Source organism: Hypanus sabinus, chromosome 5, assembly GCF_030144855.1.
Source record: "Hypanus sabinus isolate sHypSab1 chromosome 5, sHypSab1.hap1, whole genome shotgun sequence".
NCBI lineage: Eukaryota > Metazoa > Chordata > Chondrichthyes > Myliobatiformes > Dasyatidae > Hypanus > Hypanus sabinus.
In genome coordinates this window covers 13,056,170-13,081,834 of record NC_082710.1, presented here as the reverse complement: position 1 = coordinate 13,081,834, position 25,665 = coordinate 13,056,170, and the positions used below count along the sequence as shown (strand labels likewise).

Below are 25,665 nucleotides of genomic sequence, written 5' to 3'. Positions count from 1 at the left end.
CCAGTGAAAGTGGTGGATGTGGTTCCAATTGTAACATTTAAGAGATGTTTTTTCTAGTGCATGGAGGAGAGGGAAATGGATGGCTACGTTCAAGTGCAAGTATATAGGACTAGGCACAAGAGTGGGTCTGCACGCTCTAGATGGGTAGAAGAGCCTGTTTCTAAAAAGGAGTACTCTATGAATTTATAAGCTATTACAGGGAAATAACTCCTGAGTATCCAAAATCTGAAAGCTCTTAATTCCAATTTTTTCTGAATGCTGACATGACATTAGAAATGGAAAATTCCCCAAGGAGCTGGAAGATTCCCAGATGATGCATAGATCTCTGCACACCACAGACCTTTCTGAGAAGTGACCTGACATATATAATGAAGTTATTAAAAAAATAGGATAAACACTGCATTAAAGCAAAAATTAAGATCTCAAATGTATATTGAAAGAATAGATTCATCAGTGCAGGAGTGAACATATGCTGCTTTTCAGTATGCTGATCATGAAACAAGCAAAGATCTATCACGACAAACTGAAAATTGAAGGCAATTGTGAATATTCAGCTGGTTCCAGAAATTTAAGAAAAGACTTGACTTCAAATTTTTTAAAGTGTCTGCTAATCACTAAGCAGCAGAGAAATTCATTGATGCATTTGTCAAGATCATCGCTGATGAAAATCTATCACCAGAACAAGTCTACAATGCAGATTGTTTTTATATCTTACATAAAACCTAAAAAAGGTAAAATACAAATATGTGTACTGTAACCTGTTAACCAAAACATGGCTTCGTAGGTGGAGACTGAAATCCTGCTGGTGTTTGTTTCTGTTCAACAGCTAATTCGGGTATTCTCCCAATTCTGTTGTGTTACCCTGCATACATTGTACTTCCATTATATTCATGGCATGTGGTGTTTTTAGCAATTAAGTACACATGTATGATGAACAAGTGTAAGACAAAGACTGTAAGACCTTTGTCTGACAGCTGTTTGTTGACTATAGCTCAGTGTTTAACACCATCATTCCCACAGTCCTGATCAAAAAGCTGTAGACCCTGGACCTCTGTACCTCCCTCTGCAATTGGATCCTCGACTTCTTAACCAGAAGACCACAATCTGTGTGGATTAGTAATATCTCCTCCATGCTGACAATCAACATTGGTGGGGTGTGTGATTAGCCCACTGCTCTACTCTCTCTATACCCAAGACTGTGTGGCTAGGTATAGCTCAAATAGCCTCTATAAATTTGCTGATGATAGAATCTGTTGGTAGAATCTCATATGGAGATGAGAGTGCATACAGGAGTGGGACATACTAGATAGCTGAGAGGTTTTGCAGTAACAACCTTGCACTCAACATCAGTAAGACAAAAGAGCTGATTGTGGATTTCAGAAAGGGTAAGATGAGAGGGAACACGAACCAATCCTCACAGAGAGATCAGGTGGAGAGAGTGAGTTTCTGGGTGTCAAGATCTCTGAGGATCTAACCTGGTCCCAACGTATCGATGCAGCTGTAAAGAAGGCAAGACAGCAGCTATATTTTATTAGGAGCTTGAAGAGATTCTGTTAGTCACCTAAAGCACTCGAAAACTTCTATAGATGTACCATGGAGAGCATTCTGACAGGCTATATCACTGTCTGGCATGGGGGTGGGGTGGGACTATTGTACTGGACCAAAAGAAGCTACAGAAAGCAGTAAAATTGGTCAGCTCCATCTTGGGCACTTGCCTCCGTAGTACCCAAGACATCAAGGAGCAGTGACTCAGAAAGGCGACGTCTATTATTAATTACCCCATCACCCCAGGACATGCACTCTTCTCACTGGTATCATCAAGAAGAAGGCGCACACTGAGCAATCCAGGAACAGCTTCTTCCTCTCTCTGCCATTCGAATTCTAAGTGGACATTGAACCCATGAACACTACTTCACTTTTTTCTCCTTTTTAATTTTTTTTATTATTTCCATTTTTGCACTGTTTTAATCTATTCTTACTGTAATTGATTTGCTTAGCTATCTTTTGCTGTATTATTATAATGTATTGCATTGAACTGCTGCTGCTAAGTTACGACACAAGTTCACGACACTTGCCGGTAATAATAAAACTAATCCTGATTCTGATCCTGCCTGATGGTGGGGCCCTCGATGCCGGGTGCTGCTTTCTTGAGGCAGCAGTCCACGTGGACGTGCTCGACAGTGACGAGGGCTTTGCCAGTGATGAGCTGGGCTGTATCCACCACTCGCTGTAGGCATTTCTGTTCCTGCACCTTGCTGCTTCCGGACCACGCCACGCTACTTTGATTGGGGAAACAATCCAAATTCCCGGCACACAATGATACACGTTTTGATGGGAATATAACCTACTTCAACCAGGAGCACTTATGAGCCATCAACAAAGACACCCGTGAGTATGTTGTACAGCCCACAACCCTCAGCTCACCCAAACCTGAGAGGGAAGCACAATAGCAGAACAATTGGACAGGCTCATTCTTCAGGACCAAGTCAGGTTGCCTCTTCTACTCTGGACACAGCCTAATGATAAGAACTTGTCGACCTACCCTTCCTCAAGGATTACACTGCATTAGAGAACTATTAATTATGGTAGGTAGCGAGGGAAAAAAACATTTAAGAAGGCAGGGACAGGTTTAAACATCTTGGTTAATGTTAAAGCTGCATGGCACAAAAAAAGGTTGGGAACTCCTGGTCTAAATGCGCCACTGTGCAACTGCATGTTGGACAACTTAACCAAGACCTCATAACCGTTTTTCTCTCTCTCTCTCTCTATCATCCTCAAAACAGGTGCCCCCTTCCCCCAGGACTGTGCGCTGAACCCATTGCTGTACATTCTGCACATATGTTTGCACAGCCAAACCCCCAAGTAGTCACACTGGGAAGTTTGCCAATGGGGCAATAGCGGTAGGGCTCATCACCAACAACAATGACATGCCCTACAGAGTGAAGGAGTAAGGTTATTTTGTACTTCTTTACACCTGTATGCTGGAAGTGACATTTAACAACCTTGAATCTTGTTGTAAACCCTGAGGAAATCCACACAGTCACAGGGAGAAAGTAGAAACTCCTTATGCAAACAGTGGTGGGAGTTGATGCACAATCTTACAACAGGTGCACTGAAGTATTGCACTAACCACTGTGCTCCCTCAGCTGGGACGTTTGACAGAGTGACTGTAACACAGAGAGGAACACGCTAATGCATTAAGGCTTGACGGATGGACGGAGGCAATAAAATCTAAAAGATACATTATCAAAGAGACCCCAGGAGCAGAAAGACAGAGGGGAAGAATGTGCATAAACACCTCGAAGTCCACAGCAGGGAGAGAGCGCGCAATCATATGGAATCTGGGTTTTCAGAAATAGGCAAGTTATAGTGGACCACTGCAAAATGCTGGCTCAGCCACAACTTGAGGAAGGACCCCAGTTCTGGGAAGGATGTGAAGACACTAGTGAAGGCACAGATGAAATTAGCTAAATGTCTGCAGAGTGACAAGGGAGGGGACGATTAATATCGAGATCTATATTAATTCTGACCCTTCAGAGGGGACTGCAACCTATTGTGAACTGACAGAAATAGTTGCTTCCCTTTCCACAGAAAGCTCCCAACCTGCTGAGTGCTTCCAGTGGTTCGGTTTTTAGTTAGGCTCATCAACTCCCAGCTGTAGAAGGTTGTAAACTCTACCTCCCTCAACTGGAGTCGTTAGTCTCCCCAACATCGAGGGCATCTTCAAAAGACCATGCCTCAAAAAAAGGGGCATCCATCACGAAGGACCCCCCACTACCCAGGACTACCATCAGGTCTCACTGGCACCATAGAGAGGAGGTACAGGAGCCTAAAGACACACACTCAACATCTTAGCAACAACGTTTTTTATATATACAAATATGTATATATTTCTTATAATTCCCATAGATTTAATTCCCTTTCCCTGGGCCTGAAAGGATTTAACAGTTGTTACAAGTCATTTATTACCACTCTAGTTGCTAATCCATGCCTTTCCAATGTAGTTTTCCAATCCACCATGACCAACCTTCCTCTCAGCCTTTGGCTGCTAAGCATCTTGGGGAGTATGAATGTAACCTTCTATCCTTAGAATTAAACTTTTTAATAAAACCTTGCCTGTTTCAGAGGAGTAGATCTTGTTAAAGTTGTTTCCTCAACCAACTTATCTCGAAAGGCATCTTGTGTACATTCCAGGAATTTAGTCTCTGCACTGTTTGAGTATGTATCGGTTTCCCTAGCAACAAGCAGGCTAAAGTCTCCTCTGGAGGGTCACAATGAAAGCAGAAAAAAGTTTAGAAGAAAGAAAGATTAGAGTGATTAGCTTTATTTGTCACAGGGGCATCAAAACAGAGAGAAACGTGTTATTATGTCAGCCACCAACACAGACTGAGGAAGTACTGGGGGCAGTCCATAAGTATCATCATGTTTCCAACATAGTATACCCTCAAGCTACAAACCCTAACCCACACGCCTTTGGAGTTTAATACAGAACAAAAGAACAGGCCCTTCAGCCCACAATGTTATGCAAACCAATTAAATTAGTAATCAAATGGGCTAACTAAACTCATCTCTTCTGCCTACACAATGCCCATATCCTTCCATTTTCCTCACATTCATTGGGCTATCTGAATGCCTCTTAAAAGTCTCCAATATTTCTCCCTCTACTACCACCCCAGGCATACACCACTCTGTAAATACCTTGCCCCTCACATCTCCTTTGAATTTACCCCCTCTGATCTTAAGTGTATGACCTCTGTTGTTAGACATTTCAACCCTTGGAAACAGATACTGTCTGTCTACTCTATTTATGCCTCACATAATCTTATAAACATCTATCAGATCTCCCCACAGCTGCTGCAGAAGAAAAAAACAAGTTTGTCCAACTTCTTGTTAAAGCACAGGCCCTTTAATACAGGCAGCATCCTGGTAAACCTCTTCTGCATCCTCGCCAAAGCCTCAATGTCCTTCCTACAATAAGGTGACCTGAGCTGTATGCAATTCTCCAGATGTGGCTTAACTAGAGCTTTATAAATCTGCAACATAACTTTGACTTTTGTTAGTGGTTCGACTAACAAAGGCAAGCACGCCATATGCCTTCATAACCACCCTACCACCCTAGCTGCTTTCAGGGAGTTATGAAGTTGGACCCATTACTCATTACTCATTAGCACTGTTGAGGATCTTAACCTTAATAGTGCACTGTCTCTTTGCACTTGACCTACCGAAGTGCAACATTTTTACAATTGATCGGGTAAAAAGCCATCTGACATTTCTCTGCCCATATCTGCAACTGATCTACTGTATACTCCATTCCATTCTATGCTATCCTCAACATCACCGATCTTCATATCATCTGCAAACATACTAACGCACCCACCTACGGTACATTTACATCCAGGCCATTTATATACATCACAAACAACACAGGTTCCAGTAGAGATCCACCACTAATTACAGACCTCCATCTAGAAAAGGTCTCTTCAACCACCACTCTCTTCTATGGGCAACCCAGTTCTGAAGTCAAACGGCCAATTCACCATGGATCCCATGCATCTTAATCTTCTGAATGAACCTCCCATGAGGGGCCTTGTCAAACACCTTACAAAAATCCATATAGACAACATCCATAGCTCTACCTTCATCAATCACCCTCATCACAAAAACTCTATCAAGTTAGTAAAACACAACTTGCCCTGCACAAAGCCATGCTGGCTCTTCCTAATTGGGCCAGGTTTTACAAATGCTCATAAATCTGATCCCTATGAATTCTCTCCAGTAATTTGCCTATCACTGATGTGAGACCAACCAGTCCAGAGCTTCCAGGATTACCTCTGGCTCCCTTCTTTAAAAATGGAACAACATTAGCTACACTCCAGTCCTCTGGGACCTCACCTGTGGCTGGAGAGGACATGAAGATATTGTTCATGGCCCCAGCAATCTCTTCCCTTGCCTCCCTCAATAACCCGGGGTACATCCCAACTTATCCACCTTAATGCTCTTTAAGAGACCCAATGCTACCTTCTCCTTTACCTTGAAGCATATCAATATACTCAGCACTGATCTCCCGATCCTCCACGTCCTTCTCCTTGGCGAATAATGATGTAAAGTTCTCAGCCTGACTCACCTTCCCCACATCCAGCCCATGTTCTCCCCTTTATCCTTGAGTGGTCCTGGCCTCTCCCAAATTATCCTCTTGCTCTTGATGTATGTATAGAATGCTTTGGGATTCTCTTCAATCCCACTTGCCAAGGAATTTTCATGGCCCCTCCTGGCTTTCCCAATTCCTTTCTTGAGTTCTTTTCTAGCTTCTTAATAATTGTCAAGGGCTCTATTTGATTCTAGCCTCCTAATCTTTACATACTTTTCCTTTTTCTTCTGGACTAAGTTCATCACGTTTGTCAATATCCAAGGTTCTCTTACTTTACTATCCTTGTCCTTCCTTCTGACTGAAACATGCCTGTACTGCACTCTGTGCAGTTGTTCTTTAAACACCCTCCACATGTCAGATATGGACTTGTCCAAAAACAGCTGTTCCCAATTAACTCTCCCCAGTTTCTGCCTCGTGCTCTTGTATCTTATCCTGGCCCAATTTAATACTCTCCTGCAGAGTCCATACTTATCTATAGCTATCTTAAAACTTCAGGAATTGTAGTCACTGTTCACCCATTTGAAGGTCAGTGATCTGGCCAGGCTCAATACCCAACACCAGGTCCAGTACAGTCCCTCCTCTTGCGGGACTATCTACATATTGAATTAAGAAACACTCCTGGATGTATCTAACAAATTCTGCCCCATCTTGCACTCAGCAGGTACCCATGACAACAACCCTATTGTTTTAACACCTTTCCTTAATCTGCCTGGATATCTGTTCCTCAGTGTCCTAGTAGTGATTGGGACATCTGTAATACAATTCCGTCAGTGACTGCACCCTTCCTACTTATTAGCTCCACCCATACAGATTCAGTAGGCAAACCCTCCATTATGTGCTCTCCGAGTGCAGCTGTGATATTGTCCCTGATTAGTTGTGTCACCCCCATCTCTTCTACCTCCCTCTATCTTTTCTAAAACATCGAAACCTTGGGAAATTAAGCACCCACTCCTGTCTCTCTCTCTAAACTAATACTCTGTATTGGCCACAACGTCATAGTTCCATGTACTGATCTATGCTCTAAGGTTATCACCTTTACCCAAAATAAAACACACACACTTCAAACTATCCATCCCATTGTATCTATTACTTTGCTCCTGCCTGTTTTCACTGGCCCTGTCCTCTACCTTCCTCTCCATCCCTCCACTTTCTGACCTGGTCCTCTGGTTCACATCCTCCTGCCAAATTAGTTTTAACCCTCCCACGTAGCACTAGAGAACCTTCCAGCCAGGAGATTGGTTCCCCTCCAGTTGGTAGCAACTTGTGCCTCTTGTACAGGTCACAATGAAACAAATAAATTACACTGCACTTTCAAGAGCCTTTCGTTTGCTAGTGACTTAAAGAATTGCAACCTAGATATCTAAAAAATCACAACATACTGTTTGTGAGTGATGATAAACCTGATTCTGATATGGGTCTCTATTGTGGACTGAGAGTGGGAAGGGGGCAAGAAGAGGAGAAATGTGGTTGGGAGAAGGGGGAGGGGAGGGAGCAGGAAGCACCAGAGAGACATTCTGTAAAGATCAATAAACCAGGTGTTTGGTATCAAATGACCCTGCCAGGTGTCTCGGGCTGCTTACCACAGCCTTTGCGTGGCACTCCTTTACTGCTACCTGTCCCACACCCTTCCTGTGGTGCCCCATCCTCGCCACTCCCAACATCCTTTGCCCTCGACAGATTTACAAACTCACTCTCCACTCCACGTTGACAAAAACATTACTGCGCAAAAGCATCAGGCACCACATATATATGCCAAAAAGTTTTGCACAGTACTGTATGTCATGAAATTTGGTGTTTTGCAACAGCAAACATTGTAATACAGCACATCATAATAAAGAAACCACAAATATTAAGTAAATATTTTAAAATGTAATTAAATAAGTATTACAAAAAGAGGAAAAATAGTGAGGTGATGTTCATGGATTCATTACCCATTCAGAAATTTAATGGTGGAGGGGGAGAAGAAGCTGTTCTTGAATCATTGAGTGTGTGTCTTCAGGCTCCTGTTCTACCCCCTTGATGGTAATAATGAGAAAACATGTTCTGGCAGATGGGGGTTCTTAATGTTGGATGCCATCTTTTTGAGGCATCCCCTTTTTACAGGTGTCCTGGATGCAGGGGAGGCCGGCGCCCATGATGGATCTGACTGAATTTACCGCTTTCTGCAGCTTTTTCTGATCCTTAGGTGTGGTCTCTCCATACCAGACTGTGATTCAATCGGCCACAAATCTCTCTACAGCACATCTGCAGAAATTTGTTAAGAGTCTCTGGTGGCGTTCCACATCTCCGCAAACTGCTCACGAAACGAGGCTACCATCGTGCCTTTGTAATCGCACCAATGGCTTGGTCCCAGAGTACATATTCAGAGATGTTGACACCCAGGAACTTGAAACTGCTGACCTGGTTAAAAACCCTTTGTCAGACTGGGAGGGAGACAAAGAGGCATCACTGAAGGGGTAAAACCACTGGTCAAGCCGTAAACATCTTACTGTGCAGCAGACATACAGAAACATCACCGCGTGAAGGTTTCCCTCCAAGTAAACCATACTAACTTGGCAAGGTAATTAGGGAAATAGAACAGCTGGCTAAGTAACATTGGAACAACAACCTCACTCTCAACACAGTTAAGATCGAGGAATGGGATTTCAGGAAGGGAAGTTGGGAGAACGTACAGTCATCGAGGGAGTCTGCAGCGGAAAGGGTGAGCACCTTTAAGTTTCTGGGCGTCAGCATCTTGGAGTATCTATCCTGGGCTCAACGGCATTTATGCAAAATCACTAACAAGGCAAACCGGCAGCTCTACTTCTAAAGAGTTTGAGGAGATTTGAATCATTAGCAAAGCCTCCTGTAAATTTCTGTACAAGTATGCTGGGGAGTGTTCTGATGGACTTGCATCACTTCCCAGTATGGAGTTTTCAATGCAGAGGACTGCAAGTAACTCAGCCAGCATAAGCCTTTCCACCATTGAGAACATTTCCATGAGGCAGCGTCTCACAACAGCAGCATCCACCATGAAGGACCCTCACCATTTGGGACATGCCCTCTTCTCTATTACTACCATCAGGAGCCGGAAGACCCTCACTCGATAATTCAGGAACAGCTTCTTCCCCTCCACATCAGCTTTCTGAATGGTCCACGTCAGTCTTCTTTTGGCGCCACTGGTTCTTTAATTTATGGTAATTTTATATTTTTGCACTGTACAGCTGCTACAGAACAAAAAGTTTCTTATTGCACATGTCAGTGATCGTAAACCTGATTCCCATGCTGAGCTGCAATTCAAAGCCATGACTTTCCTCCCCTTCTCAAAGGCAATTCGAAAGTGGGCAAAAACTTTGACCTACTCTAGGTATCAAAAGTCAATTTTGAAAAAGGATTTCTAGTCCATACAGCAAAATGGACAAGCCAGCTTAACCACATAAATGCACGGCAGAATATTACTACTCTACAATTATCAGGCTACTGAAGCAGTGTGGATAACTTCACTCATCACAATTCTGAACTGATTCCACAACCTATGGGCTCGCTTAGAAGGATTCTACAACTCACGTTGTCAGTATCTTTTATTTGTCTTCTCTTCCACATTGGTTGTTTGCTAGTCTCTCTTCTATTTTTTTGTAAATTTTATTGTATTTTCTTGCAAATGCCTGCTAGAAAATGAATCTCAAGGTAGCATATTTTAATTCTATTTTTATTTCGAGATACAGTTCGGAACAGGCCCTACCGGCTGAACAAGCTGCACTGCCCTGCAACCCACCTACTTGACATTAGCCTACTCACAGGGCAATTTGCAATGACCAATTAACCTCCTAAACAGTACACCTTTAGAACGTGGAAGAAAACCAGAGTACCCAGAGGAAATCCATGCAGTTTATGGGGAGGACGTATAAACTCCTTAAAGACGGCGCCAGAATTGAACTCTGAACTTCAGAACGTCCCGAACTACAATAATGTCACTTTAACCGCTACGTTACCATGGTAACATACGCATACTTTGATAATATATTTACGTTACAATTTTTTTAAAAAACATCCTTATTCCAGCTTTCCCTGCACAATCAGATATGAATTTGCTAAGCCCTCTGACTATCCAACTTAAAAGTTGTTTTTAATTCAGGAACCTGGCCTGAACGAGACCAAACACAACACTATTTAATGAAAAACTAACAAAGGCTGGAACCAGCTGACCGATTCAAAAAGGGAGTTAAAGCAGCAGCTAATCTCACTGATAGCAAAGAGCCAATCAACTACAGGTCAGACGACTGTTGGTTAGAAAGAAACTACAGAACAGCTGGTGTATGGCAATTGCACAGATACCAGCAAAAACATCACTGTCCAAAGAACACAACCTTGAAGTGCTTTCCTTAAATAGTGTTACTTTAGCAAATATTTAGAATGGCATGGGGGTTCCTTTATGTTACTGTCGGTATAAAAGGGAACCACCACAGATCAAACTTGCAGCACCGAAAGACAACTTGCAAAAGGAAATGTTATTTGCTTTGCATTAGTTTTTTTTTATCGTGATACCCAAGATCTCCACTCAGCGGCCACTTTATTAGGTACACCTGATGGTTAATGCAAATATCTATATCAGCCAATCACATGGCAGCAATTCAATGCATAAAAGCATCTGGACATGGCCAAGAGGTTCAGCTGCTGTTCAGACCAAACGTCAGAATGGGGAAGAAATGGGATCTAAGTGACTTTGACCCTGCACTGAATGGTGGTGCCAAACAGAGTGGTTTGAGTATCTCAGAAACTGCCGATGATGTGGGGTTTTCACAACACAACAGTCTCCAGACAATGGTGTGGAAAAACAGAAAGCACCCAGAGAGTGGCAGATCTGTGGGCAAAAAAGAAGCCCCGTTAGTGTGAGAGGACAGTAAAGAATGGCCAGAATGGCTCAAGCTGACAGGAAGGCAACAGTAACTTAAGCAACCACGCGTTGCAACAGTGACATGCAGGACAGCATCTCTGGACACGCGACACCTCGAACTTTGAAGTGGGTGGACTACATACCAGGTTCCACTCCTGTACCTAACAAAGTGGCCACAGAGTGTATGAGGTAACTTTGTTAATTCTGCGTCAACAGTGCTTGCTTTGTCGTGCCAGTTGTACCTGGAAGAGTGAGGATTTCATTCAGTGTTGTCCAGCTGCACACCCCCTCATGCAATTCCTCCAAGTTACTGCTACTCTTCTCCTTCTCTGTTAATGTGTCCGTGCTTTGACAAACTCCAGTCTTCCCTACTTCTGAACCAGAAGCTTACAGTGATCAGTGTTTTGACCTGAAATGTTGAAAATTTCTCTCACTTAAGACCAAGGAACTCATTGGAAGCTTCAGGAGAGGGAAACCTGAGGTCTATGAGCCAGTAATCAGAGGATCAGAGGTGAAGGTCAGTAACTTTAAATTCCTGGATGCTACTATCTCAGAGGACCTGTCCTAGACCCATCATGTAAATATAATAGCGAAGAAAGCACAACAGTGCCTCTCCTTCCTCAGGAGTCTGCAGAGATTCAGTATATCCTTTCCAAATTTCAACAGAAGTGTGCTGGAAAGTGTGCTGACAGGCTGCATTACAGCCTGGTACAGAACACCAATGCCTTGGAGTGGAAAATCCTACCAAAAGGTAGCGGATTTGGCCCAATACATCACGGGTAAAACCCGCCCAACCATTGAGCACATCTACATGAAACGTTGCAATAGAAAAGAAACATCAATTATCAGGGAGCCTCACCACTCAGGCCATGCTCTTTTCTCACTGCTGACATCGGGTAGAAGGTACAGAAGTCTCAGGACTCGCAATGCCAAGTCAAAGTTTCTACCCCTCAACCATCAGGCTCTTGAACAAAAGGGGCTAACTTCACTCATTCTCTTTCTGGTGTTCCCACAACCAATGATGTCACTTTAAGGACTCCTCATCTTGTTATTTCATGCTCTTGTTATATATTGCTATTTACTTATATTTGCATTTACACGGTTTATTGTTCATTGATCCTGTTTGTAGTTACTGTTCTATAGATTTGCTGTGTGTCTGCAGGAAAAAGTATCTCAGGATTGTGCTTGGTGACATATATGTAGTCTGATAATAAATTTTACTTTGAACTTTAAATGTTGAATGACATGCTAACCTAGCCCTGGGATATTAGAGATAACTTGGATCAATAAGTCACTGAGAAACTATTTTATCTTAATGCAAGTCCGAGGATGTACTGGGGGCAGCCCTCAAGTGTCCATAAAACTGTAAAACATAGGAGCAGAAATAGTCCATTTATCCCATCGCATCTACTGCACCATTCTGTCATGGCTAATTTATTATCCTTCTCAACCCCATTCTACTTTGACACCCTGGCTGATCAACCTCCATTTAAATATACCAAATGACTTGGCCTCTACAGCCACCTGTGGCAATAAGTTCCAGAGATTCACCACCCTCTGGGTAAAAATAATCCCTCCTCATATCCATTCTAAACGGACATCCTTCTATTCTGAGGTTGTGCCCTCTGGCCCTAGATTTCAGCATGATAGGAAAAATTCTCAGAGACATCAAACACTGCTCACATGTTAACCCTTTCATTCCCGTCTAGCCAAGCTTCCAGCGTCAACATAGCATGCAATCAACCCACTAACCCTAACCCGAACATCTTTGGAACATGGGAGGAAACCCATGCAATCACAGGGAGAACACACATTACAGGCAGCAGTGGTATTGAACCCCATTCACCGCTGCTGTGATAGCATAATACTTCTCTTTTGTGATTGCTGCTCATTTCTAGCAATCTATTTTCTAAAAAATGAGCCAGGCCTTGCTGCTCTCTGATTCTTTGATCTTGCGATCACCCAGACTCACACGCCCAGCTTCTGACTTCATTCACCCTCTCTCACACACCCACCTTCCCCCTCACCTGGTCTCACTATTACCCATCAACTTATACTCCTTCCTGTCCACACCCCCTCCCCACAACTTCTTGTTCTGACATCTGCCCACTTCATTTCCAGTGCTGATGAAGGATCTCCGCCCGAAATGTTAACTGTTTATTCCCCTTCGTGTCTGACCTGCTGAGTTCCTACAGCATTTTATGTGTTGCTTTGCAAAGATACTTTGAGCTGGTAGTGGAACTGTTACTGAAATGAAATCAGTTTCAAGAAAATTCAAAGTTCAAAGTAAAATTTATTATCAGAGTACATACATATCACCACATACAACCCTGAGATTCATTTTCCTGCGGGCATACTTAGCAAATCTATAGAACATTGGAAATATAAGAATCTGCTCCTCCAGGCGGGTTAAAAGTACCATGGAACAATGTGAATCACTCTTATTTATTCTCAAAATAATTTACCTCATAACTAATTGAGATGCAAGTAAAGAACCCGAGAAAACATTATGGCAGGAAGCCGAGCTAGTAACTCTGCCAGAAGATTCTCGTGCTCAAGTCTGACCCAAAGTAATTTGCTGCTGTCACACTTGTACATTTAAGACCACTGCCATAGCAGAATTAGGCCATTCAGCCCATCAAGACTGCTCCACCATTCTCCCTGTTGTCTTTGATGCCCTAACCAATCAAGAACCTATCAAACACTTTAAATCTACTCAATTAGTTGGCCTCCACAGGTATCTGTGGTGATTAATTCCACAGATTCAGAACTTTCTCCTCATCTGTTCTAAAGGGACGTCCTAACATTCTAAGGCTGTTCCCCTGGTCCTAGATTACCCCACTCTCAGAAACATACACTCTTTCTCGGCCTTTCAATGAGATTTCCCCCCCCATCTAAACTCTAGACAGTACAGGCCCAGAACCAGCAAACAGTGCAGTACTCAGTGCAAAAGTCGTAGGCTCATAGATATGTAGGTAGGGTGTTTAAGAGTTTTGCACAGCACTGTAATATTATGTATTTCACTGTACTGCTGTCACAGAACAAGCAAATTTATGACCTACGTGAATGATGATAAACCTGATTCTGATATGGGTCTCTATTGTGAACGGAGTGGGAAGGGGACAGGGAGAGGGGAATAATGGTTGGGAAAAGGAGCAGAAAGCACTGAAGAGACATTCCATAATTACCAATTAACCAGTTGTTTGGAATCAAAAGGCATTGCCTGGTGTCTCACAGTTGGTTGTGTCTGCACCCACATCCCTGGCACACCTCCTCTGCCACCTGTCCCACATCCTTCCCACAGTGCTCCACCCTCACCATTCCCAACATCCTTTACTCCTACCAGATTTACAACCTCTCCGCGCCATGCTGACCAAGTATTGTGCTAAAGCCTTAGACACCTCGCTATATGCATGCATGCCAAAGGCTTTTGCACAGTAATACACATTAACCCTTTCATTCCCAGAATCCATTTAGTTCCTTCATTAAACAAATTGGTGTTTTGCTTTGGCATTTCTGCAAAATAACAAAAATCAGCAGCTGCCACAGAAACCCTGAGAACAAATGAGATTCTACAACTACTCCAGCTATGTTATTGAGACTGTTCCCAAACACAGCAAATCAATTCCATTGCATTTTGTACCAGATCCCTCAATTCAGAGACGATGCATTATTAAAGCACTGAGGAAATGAAGTAGTCTGAAAATGGCTCTCGCCACAACAAATTGCTATGAGAAAAACTTTGTTGCAGAGAATAAGCACTTCTTCATTTTCATTAAAAGGAATATTTTCACTCCATATACACTCAGTTTACCTGCTGTACCTAATAAAATGGCTACTGAGTGTATGTTCATGGTCTTCTGCTACTGTAGATGGGTAGTACGTTCAGAGATGTTCTTCTGCATACCACTGTTGTAACGTGTGGTTAGTAGAGTTTCTATCAGCTTCCTGTCAACTTGAAGCAGACTGACCATTCTCCTCTGACCTCTCTCATTAACGAGGCATTTTCAACCACAGAACCTCTACTCATTCCCTCAGCTCTAGAGATTGCTCTATGTGAAAATCCCAGGAGATCAACAGTTTCTGTATAACTCAAACCACCCTGTCTGGCACCGATAATCATTCCATAGTGAAAATAACTTAGATCACATTTCTTCCCCATTCTGATGTTTGGTCTGAACATCAACTGGACCTTTTGACCGTGTCTGCATGCTTTTATGCATCGAGTTGCTGCCACATGATTGGCTGATTAGATATTTGTGCCAACAATCAGATGCACCTAATAAGTGGCCACTGAGTATGTCATTATGCATCCTCAGTCATTAAGTGACTCTAGTCTTCACAATCCTATTCTTAATGAACCAGAGTATGGCTTTCATCTGCTGTAGAGTTTGAGTCCCAATTTAAAACTGGGGCTACCTAGGGGTGTACCATAGTCAGCACAGCTTCAAAGGGCCAAAGGGCCGTGTCCATGCTGTAATTTAAAGGTGAGCTACGAGTAAAACATACCTGTGCTCCGACCCACGAAGAAATGGGTAATTCATCAACGCGTTCTTCAGCACCTGTTGACAAAGATGGGTGCAGACTTCAGCAAACAATCAAATACTCTAACAAATGGCAAGTTCAGTTAGCTTAATGCTGCGGCTGTTTGATGTTGATTCCCACCAATAAAAGCATTTTCCAGTCAGAATAAGACGCCAATGACTCAAACACAAGAGGTTCTGCAGATGCTGGAAATCCAGAATGACACACACAAAGTGCTGAGTTCCTCCGAAGACCTGATACACCCAGACTGGCAAATTTTCCAGCTCATAGAATATTGTTAATTCAATATCAACAGTATCAACTTACTTTTCATTCACATTTTAAAGGAATATCATACATTATTAAACCATAAAACAGTGCAATACAGCTCAGTACAGGCCCTTCGACTCCCAATGCTGTGTCAATCATTGAACCTACTCTACCCTTCCCTTCCAAGTGGCGAGTTTGTTCATTTGGGCTCTGTCAGCGTTTAGTTGGGATGGTCACTTTCCCTGGTATGGGCATGCACAGGAGGGTGGTTGGGGGTGGAGGGGGGGACATTGGGTAAGAAAATGGTGGCTTAGTGTACTAAACTCAAACAGAGAAAGTGAAGTTGTTAAAATGTAAGAAAATCTTGCTTTTGTTGTTTGAATGTTTTCGCCACGTAACCCTCCATTTTTCCATCATCCATGTGCCTGTCTAAGTGGTTCTTAAATGTTCCTAAAGCACCTGTATGTTACCACTCCTGGCAGCACATTCCATACACCCACCACTCTGTAAAACATCTACCTTTAACACCCCCCCCACCACACTTCCCTCCAGTCAACTTCAAATTATGTCCTCTTGTATTAACTATTTCCATCCTGGAGAAAAGGTCTCTGGCTGTCCGCTTGATCTATGCTTCTTATTATCACTACCAATCTTCTTAGTAGAACAGACCAAAGAAATATTCTCAAATGCAGGAAGCTATTTTTTTATTTATATATAAAGACCAGATCCTCTGTATATAAATTTCTGCAGATGTATTGTGGAGAGCATTCTAACTGTCTGGTGCAGAGAGAGGGGGGTGGGGGTGGGGGAGCTACTGCACAGGATCAAAATAAGCTGCCAGAAGTTTTAAACTCAGTCAGCTCCATCATGGGTACTAACCTCCACAGTACGTAGGACATCCTCAAGGCGCAGTGCCTCAAAAAGGCAGCGTCTATCATAAAGGACCTCCCATTACCCAGGACATACCTTGTTCTCATTGCTACAATCAGGAAGGAGGTACAGACACCTGAAGGCACAAACTCAACGACTTTATATGTATTTATATCATTGAGTGTGTACCTTCAAAGAGTTTATTTAATATATATACGCACACGTATTTTTCTATTATGTATTTCATTGTATTGTTGCTGCGAAGACAACAAACTTCACGACATATGCTGGTGATATTAAATCCGATTCTGAAATAAAAAGCACCACAGTTTCGTTGAATTCTTAACCCCGCACCCAAGTTATTTCGCTCATGGTCTTATTACTCTGAAGGTTAAATTTTCTTCACAGCTGACCAGAAAGTGAGAACAAACAGCTCCTTCCAGCAGGTTGAACTCAAGATTCTTGCAGTCAACACAAAAAACATGGGCAAACTTCTCAGGATTGTGTGCAGTTTTGGGTCACCAAATTACAGGAAGGATATTAATAAGGTTGAAAGAGTGCAGAGAAGGTTTACAAGGATGCTGCCGGGACTTGAGAAACTGAGTTACAGGGAATGGTTGAATAGGTTAGGACTTTATTCCCTGGAGTGTAGGAGAATGAGGGGAGATTTGATAGAGGTGTATAAAATTATGATGGGTATAGATAGAGTGAATGCAATCAGGTTTTTTTTCCACTGAGGCTAGGGGGAAAAAACCCAGAGGACATGGGTTAAGGGTGAAAAGGGAAAAGTTTAAAGGGAATACTGGGGGGCTTCTTCACACAGAGTGTAGTGGGAGTGTAGAATGAGCTGCCAGTTGAAGTGGTGAATGCGGGCTCACTTTTAACATTTAAGAAAAACTTGGACAGGTACACGGATGAGAGGGATTTGGAGGGATATGGCCCAGGTGCTGGTCAGTGGGACTGGGCAGAAAAATGGTTCGGCACAGCCAAGAAGGGCCAAAAGGCCTGATTCTGTGCTGTAATGTTCTATGGTTCTATGGGTGTAACAGCTGCGATCACTTTTAAGAACAAAATCAGAGTTTATTTCTCCTGTGTACATGGAAAATACAGTGAAAGGCATCAGTTATTAACATTACAGGTACTAAACATTTTTAAATGTGGCATAGTTGGGCACTGTAGTAGAAAGTTAGTGTAATGTTTTAGAATGCCAGCTGTAAGATTGGGGCTTGATTCCTGCCATTGTCCATTAGGAGTCTGTACGTTCTCCCCATTACTGTGTGGGTTTCCTCAAGGTGCACTAGTTTCCTCCCACATTTCAAAGATATACAGGTCAGGGTTAGTAAGCTGTGGACCTGAAGCATGGTGACACCCACACCCAGCACAGCCCTTGCTGATTTGATGCAAACAATGCATTTCACCACTTGTTTCTACGTACATGTTCAAACAAAGCCAATCCTTAAAATCTTTTTCAAATGCAACATTCCTACCAAAGAAAACTGCTATAGATGTGTCATCTCCGGTCTTCCATTAGGAACACCGATAAATGTAGCCAGCAAGATCAATCAGTATAATCCTGGAAACCTCAATGATGGAATGTTTGTCCATAAAACAAAGTGAACTCCACTCTACAGTACAGTGTAGAAAGCAATTAGGTCATTCAAATCCCAACTATTTCTCCTGATGTTTAAAATGCTGTACATCTGCAAGTGATTTTCTGCGTCTCCACAGCTCTCTTAAAAATATAAAAGATGACAGAGGGGGAAAGGGGGAGGGGGAGAAAAGACACACACACACAGTCTCGGAGTGCCCAAGAGCTGGCACACAGGCTGAAGTGGTAACAAAACTAGACGTTGGAAGGTAACGCAGGCCATTGCATTTAGAATAACAATGTTTGTGATACCATTTCAGATATCCTTTTCTTGTTTGTCTATTATTATAACGAAGACAACCAGATTCCCAAAGTTCAAAATACCGTTCAGGGCAGCAGCAAGGAGTGATAGCGGGGAAGCAAAAAAAAATGTTTATATAATCGTCCTGCTAGTCTCATTTTCCAAATAGCACCCCCACCCTTTCTCCATCCCAGATGTGTTCTATAAGATTTCATATCTGTTACCCTCTGAGCCCCCCACCCCTCTGGAATAGAGAACCAAAGGAGTGAGGATTAAAAAAAAACTGGGGAAGCGTACAATGGCAAGGTAGAGTAGCGGTTAGTGTTATGCATTGCAGCACCAATGACCTCTGGTTCAATTCCTGCTGGTGGCTGTAAGCAGTTTGAATGCTCTCCTTGTGAACACGTGGGTTTCCTCAGGGTGCTCTGCTCTCACGCTCCAAAGACAAGTGGGTGAGGGTTAGCAAGTTGCGGGCACGTTATGTTGCTGCCAGAAGCATGGAAAGCCCAGAACATCCTTGGACTGTGTTGGTCATTGATGCAAAACAATGCATTTCACTGTTTCAATGTACATGTGAAAAATGGAGCTGACTTTTATAATTTAAAATAAACTTTAAAAAAGTATTTTTGTATAACCTTCTGCCAATCTCATTTCCCAAGTAACTACCCCACCCTTTCTCCAACAAGGCTTTAGCAGTTGGATCTACCCAGATTGTACTGGTACTCTCTGAATAGAGTGCAGAAAAAAAGCAGGAAAGCAGCACAGCAGCCAAAATTAAATCAACAGGATCTCAGTGGATGGTCACGAGAACGATTGGCTTACATCCTCTTGCATCAGCCCAACCTAAGCCTTCCACAGCTAAGTTCAGTTGCCTCTTAACTGTGCGAGACTGCACCATAGTGTGTTACTGGAGAGAGGTAACGAGGCAGTGAGAACAGTCGGCCCAAACCTGGCCCCCTTCCAAAGAACCAGCAGGAGTTTAATCCACAGGTTGGTCACTCTGCCTCTCACTGGAGAATCCTACACAGACAAATTTGAGTGATTCTGATGAAGAGTCTGGGCCCAAAATGTCACTGTTTATTCCCCTCACCATCAGGCTCATCAACTTGTGTGGATAACTTCACTCACCTCAACTCTGAACCGATCCCACAAGCTACAGACTCATTTTCAAGGCCTCTATAACTCTTGTTCGTAGTATTATTCATTAATTTTATTTGAAAAAATATGTTTTCTTTTACACATTGGTCATCTGTCAGTCTTTGTTTATGTATAGTTTGTTTAATAAGTTCTTTTGTATTTCTTTGTTGTTCCATTTCGCGCCTTGTGGCGCAATGGACAGTATTTTTACCGCTTCCATAGCACTTGACTGTTTTTTTTAAATGAGGCCAAGTTTCTGGTTCAACGCTCGACTCAGCAGGGATGGACAGCGTGCAAGAAGCCAGTCAGATTTAAACCTGGGACATTTCGCCTCGAAGTCTGATGCTGATGTCACTACACCACTGACCAGCTATTGAATTTATTTTCCTGTAAATGCCAGCAAGAAAATGAATTTCAAGGTAGTATAAGGTAACATATACATACTTTGATAATAAATTTATTTTGGCTCAGATGCTGTCTGACCTGCTGAGTTCCTCCAGCATTTTGTGGGTGTTACTCTAGATTTCCAACATCTGCAGAATTTGAAATTTAAAAATTTGACAGATCTTTCTTTGAGGAAGTGACAAAGATTATTGGTAAGGTTTGGGCAATGGATGTGGTCTACATGAACATATGGCAAGGTTCCTCACAGTCGGCAGAAATTTAAGTCACATTTCCACTGATGTTGGGTGAGATTAGAACTAGAGGTCATAGACTAAAGGTGAAATATTTAGGGAGAACCTGATGGGAACTTCACTCAGTGGGTGTTGCCACTGTGGAACAAGTTGTCAGCAAAAGTACTAGGTGCAGGCTTGATTCCAAAACATAAGTTTGGACAAGTACATGGATGGGAGGGGTATGGAAGGCTATGGTCCAGCTTTGAGTCGATGGGACTAGCCTGAATAATAGTTAGGCACTGACTAGCTGAGCCAAAGGGCCTGTTTCTATGCTGTAATGCTAAATGTCTCTATGACATGGCATCCACAGTGAGTTGGTAAATTGGATACAAAGTTAGCTTGGTTACAAGGACAGAGATGGAGGGATGTTAGTCTTGCTGGAGTTCTACATGATCTACCAGGATTAGTGCTGGGATCTCATTTATAACATACTGCATATAGGTAAAAATGTAAGCAGTCCAATTAGTCTGTTTACAGATGATACAAAAATTGGTAATTGAAAGAAGGCTGTGACAGAACACAAAATAAAAGGACATAGTTCGGTGCAAATTTGAGTGTTCCTCAGGATTAATCCTGAAGTTTAATCCTGACTAATGTGAGGAATTGCCTGTGGGAGACTACTTGCAAGAGGAAAATGTACAGTAAATGACAGGACCCTTGTACAGAGGGATCTTGAGCTGCAGATTTGTACATCTATGAGTGCCAACTCAAGTGCAAAAGGTGTACAGAATATATGCATCCATTGGTCAGGTCAGGTCACTATATAAATGTTACCAAAACACAAGCGATTCTGCAGGTGATGGAAATCCTGAGCAACACATAGAAAATTCTGGAGGAGCTCCATACGTCAACGGGCAGACTATTATTTAAATGGGGAGAGAATTCAAAGTTCTGAGATGCAACGGGTCTTGGGAGTCCTTGTGCAGGATACCCTTAAAGTTAACCTCCAGATTGAGTCGGTGGTGAAGACAATGTTGGCATTCATTTCTAGAGGAATAGAGTATAGGAGCAGGGATGTGATGTTGAGGCTCTATAAGGCACTGGTAAGACCTCACTTGGAATACTGTGTGCAGATTTGGGCTCTTTATTTAAGAAAGGATGTGCTGACGTTGGAGACGGTTCGGAGAAGATTCACTAGAATGATTCCGGGAATGAGAGGGTTAACACATGAGGAACGTTTGACCGCTCTTGGACTGTACTCCTTGGAGTTTAGAAGAATGTTAAACATTTCGAATGTTAAAACATCTCAGAGAAACATTTCGAATGTTAAAAGGCATGGACAGAGTGGATGTGGCAAAGCTGTTTCCCATGGTGGGGGAGTCTAGTACGAGAGGACATGACTTGAGGATTGCAGGGCGCCCATTCAAAACAGAGATGTGAAGAAATTTTTTTAGCCAGAGGGTTGTGAATCTATGGAATTTGTTGCCACGGGCGGCAGTGGAGGCCGAGTCATTGGGTGTATTTAAGGCGGAGATTGATAGGTATCTGAGTAGTCAGGGCATCAAAGTTATGGGGAGAAGGCGGGGGAGAGGGACTAAATGGTGGAATGGATCAGCTCATGATAAAATGGTGGAGCAGACTTGATGGGCCAAATGGCCGACTTCTGCTGCTTTGTCTTATGGTCTAAGTCCAGCAGCAGCTATGAAGGGAATAAACAGTCGACTGTGAATATCCATAAAAACTAAATAATATCAAGGTAACATATGGCAACACATATGTACTTTGGGCCAAGGCCCTTCATCAGGGTATACAGCAGGGGTTCTCAACCCGAGGTCCTTGCTTAATGGTATTGGTCCATGGCTTAAAAAAGGTTGGGAAGCCCTGGTGTAGAGGGATATTGACCAGGTGCAGATGGAAGTAGTATAATTCGGCATCATGGGTCATTCCTGTGTTGTACTTTTCTGTGCTGACCCCTATCTATTGCCCCGTGCACTAGTTAGAACATGGAGCAGTATAGCACACTATAGGCTCTTTGGCCAACGATGTTGTGCCAAACTTTTAATCTACTCTAAGATCAATCTAACCCTTCCCTCACACATGGCACTCCACTTTTCTAACAGCCACGTGTTCATCCAAAAGTTTCTTAAGTGTCCCCTAATGTACCTGCCCCTGCCACCACCCTGGCAATACATACCGTGCACCCACCATTAAAAGAAAATAAGACCTCTGACATCCCCCATACATCTCCCAACACCTTAAAGTTATGCTCCCTCCTATAAGCCATGTCCGCCTTAGCAGAAAGTCTCTGAATACCCTCTGTATCCATGCCTCTTTACCTTCTACTCCTCTGTCAAAAGATAGAGAAAGAGAAGGAGGAGGGGCACTAGGGAGGTGATGGACAGGTTCGGAGAAAATGCGAGAAGGGAGCCAAAATGGGAAATTGAAGGAGGAAGCTGGAGAGGAAAAAAATTACCAGAAGTTAAAGAAATCGATGTTCATAACAGGTTCACTTTCGCCTGTGTATGTGAGAACTTTATTACCAATTACAATGAAAGGGACAGCTTGTTGAATTCTTCACCACTTCTGAAGTACATACACATCTTTTTAACCAATCACCAGACAATGTCACCAACTATTATTACAATGCCTCCCCCCAGGGTTCTCCCAGCGGCTGGTGCTCCGTGTACAGTATTCACAACAGAAAAATACATAATTCACAAACACCTCCTGCACTCTCCACCAAATGGATTCATTGCCAACAAACCCCTGATTAGGAAGAGCAAGTAACTCCATATTAAAAAGGGGCCCGAGAACTCTTTTCCAGCACATCACACACACTCTATAAATCTCTGAGGGTCTCTGCATGCATACCGTATTTCCACGTGGATCTTAACATCTCTTATTTTCAGCAAATATTCCTTTTACAAAACGTGGTAAAAATAGATTTGTATAACTATCTACACATATAATATCATTTAACAAAAACCAAGCCAGGGGAAAAAAACTCAAGACCACGAATGTACTAAGAGAAAACTCATTTTGCCCTGGGGGTTAAGGTTTACAAGGTCTCATCTTCATAAACATGCAATGTTGGAAAGTGATCTGAAAGACAGGAGCATTAATTTTGTGTGTGGATGCTATTTATTAACACCTCTTTAGCCATATCACATTCCACATATGAAACAGACCAGGGAGATCATTATTGTAAATGTTGGTCTACCTCCTGATGAGAGAAGACATGTGCAAATCCAAATCATGTTCTTCATGGCTTTCAACAACCAAGGACACTACATTTGCAACATACAGTAGCCAACCTACTAGAATGTAAAATCTCCTAAGGCATACACGGATAGATGAGCGAAGGCTTATCCAAATTCAACTACCCATCAATCAGAACGTCAGGCAAGATAGTTAACAACATTAGAAACACAACTCTTTGTATAACTGAGGAAAAAATGCATAACTGAAAAAAGTTTCAAAAACGTTTCAGATACACAAGTTGGAACATTGTGTGTGTCTGTTGCTCTATAAACAATAGAGATTCTGCAGAAGCTGGAAATCCTGAGGAGAACACACACACACACAATGCTGAGGGACCTCAGCAGGTCAGGCAGCATCTATGGAGGGGGATAAACAGTTGACATTTTGGGCCGAAGCGCTTCATCAAGTCTTGTTTGTTCCCCCTTACAAGCGTGTTTTTTTTTTGCAATTAATACATGAACGGACAGTACTCCCAACTCCCGGTGACAAGTTGAACAGAGATAAAACTAGGGCAGCTAGCAGTTGGCGACAGAGCACACCAGTCTATGCCCCCCCCCCCCCCACCGGCAATGTGTGCAGGGGGTGAATGTTGGAGCGGCGGAGAGAAGAGACGGCACGTACCCAGGGTCATGTACAGAAGGAGAGGGAGGCGGTGAGCAGAGCAGCCCGCACTTCCGGGGTATGTAGCAATGCGGCGGCGGGAGGGAGGCGGCTGCAACAGCAAATGTTACTCAGCGCCGCCGGTTTCAAGTCGCCCCTGCCGGGGAATTACTGGAGTCTGTGCAGGACTCCCTACAAGTGCAGCCGCCCGGCGGGGGAAGCGGGCCCCGTAAACACGCCGCCGAGCCGCCCGCCCCGGCACCCCCCGGCCCCGGCGCCCACCGCACAGCCGGCCCCGGGCGCGGCGGAGCGGCGGCCGCTCGGGAGGCCGCCGGCGCTGCCCCCGCAAGCTGCGGGGCTCACACCCTCATCTAATCCCCCACAGGGCTGTAATGGGAGACTCCAGAAATTTATTCTTGGGAAGACTGACAGCCGGGGTCAAGAAACAGCTGTTGAAATGACTGCTCCTGCCTCCCGCACCGTCTGACAGCCTGTGCCCTGCCACAACAAAGTTAGCAGCATCTCACCGCGCAGAATACATCCAGCCCTCCTTCTCTCTGGACGCGACCCCGTTATTATTCCATTGCACTATTTATTTATTCTTGCAACTAATACTAACATTATATCTTTGCGCTGTCGTATATTCTGCAGTAAAACCACAGAATGTAACTGGTGGGATAATAAACCTGATTCTATTGAGTGTTCCTTGCGCATTACCTTCATAGCTGAAGATGATTTGCGGGGGAACTCTCAAAGAGTATTTGGGAAACTTGCTTTGAGCAAGCAACATTTACATTTTTATTTGATCATTCAAAGTAGACTTTTGTTTTAACGATGTTCTTTCTTGTCAAAAAGAATTCTGCAGAATTTTTGCTTCCCTTGCCAATGCCGTTTATTTGATGGTACGGGCCCGCCATGTTGCTGCAACCAAGTTTTTCATTGATGTCCAGAAGACAATAAACTCCTCTTTCACTTCCTGGTCCCTTCAGAAGGCTCAAAATCAATGTGCAGGCATGCATTTACTATAAACTATAAAAATAATGTAAATATAAGAATAATGTGGTCGTGCTCATGGACCATTCAGATAGAGAGGAAAAACAGTTCTCAAACTGGCTGCGGTTGAATTGTTCTCACATCTTGGCAAGTTACTTGCAAGCCAACCATCTCAACTCATCCCAACCGTCAAGCACCCAAGATACACATTTTCCATATTGTTTCCAAATCATTAAGTCTTCAGACTCCGGTACCCCCCCCCCCCCCCCAGAGTGGTAACGAGAAGAGGGCATGTTTTAGGCGGTGAGGGTACGTAGTGATGGATGCTGCCTTCTTGCAGCACACTGCCTCTTCAAGATGTCCTTGGTAGTGGTGAGGGTTGTGTGGTTGCTGGATCTGGTTCTGGCTGAGGGTACGATCCTCTGCAGTCTCTTGCGATCCTGTGCATTGGAGGCTCCATACCACGCAGTCTTGTCACCAGGT

The 25,665-nt window shown here is 43.3% G+C and overlaps 1 protein-coding gene across 2 annotated transcripts in view; it reads right to left on the bottom strand.

Moving 5' to 3' along the window:
- atg10 (ATG10 autophagy related 10 homolog (S. cerevisiae)) overlaps positions 1 to 24,361 on the bottom strand; it is a 217,639-nt gene extending 193,278 nt beyond the window's left edge. The window contains exons 1-2 of one of the 2 annotated variants that reach the window (XM_059969386.1): positions 24,211 to 24,361; positions 15,531 to 15,583 (exon numbers count right to left, since the gene is read on the bottom strand). In XM_059969386.1, the coding sequence (XP_059825369.1) occupies positions 15,531 to 15,583; positions 24,211 to 24,220 (63 nt within the window). In that variant the 5' untranslated portion in view covers positions 24,221 to 24,361. Of the gene's footprint in view, positions 1 to 4,116; positions 4,140 to 15,530; positions 15,584 to 24,210 lie in introns of those variants that run through there. The other variant, XM_059969387.1, reaches the window with a different exon arrangement.
- Between the last annotated feature and the right edge of the window lie 1,304 nt (positions 24,362 to 25,665).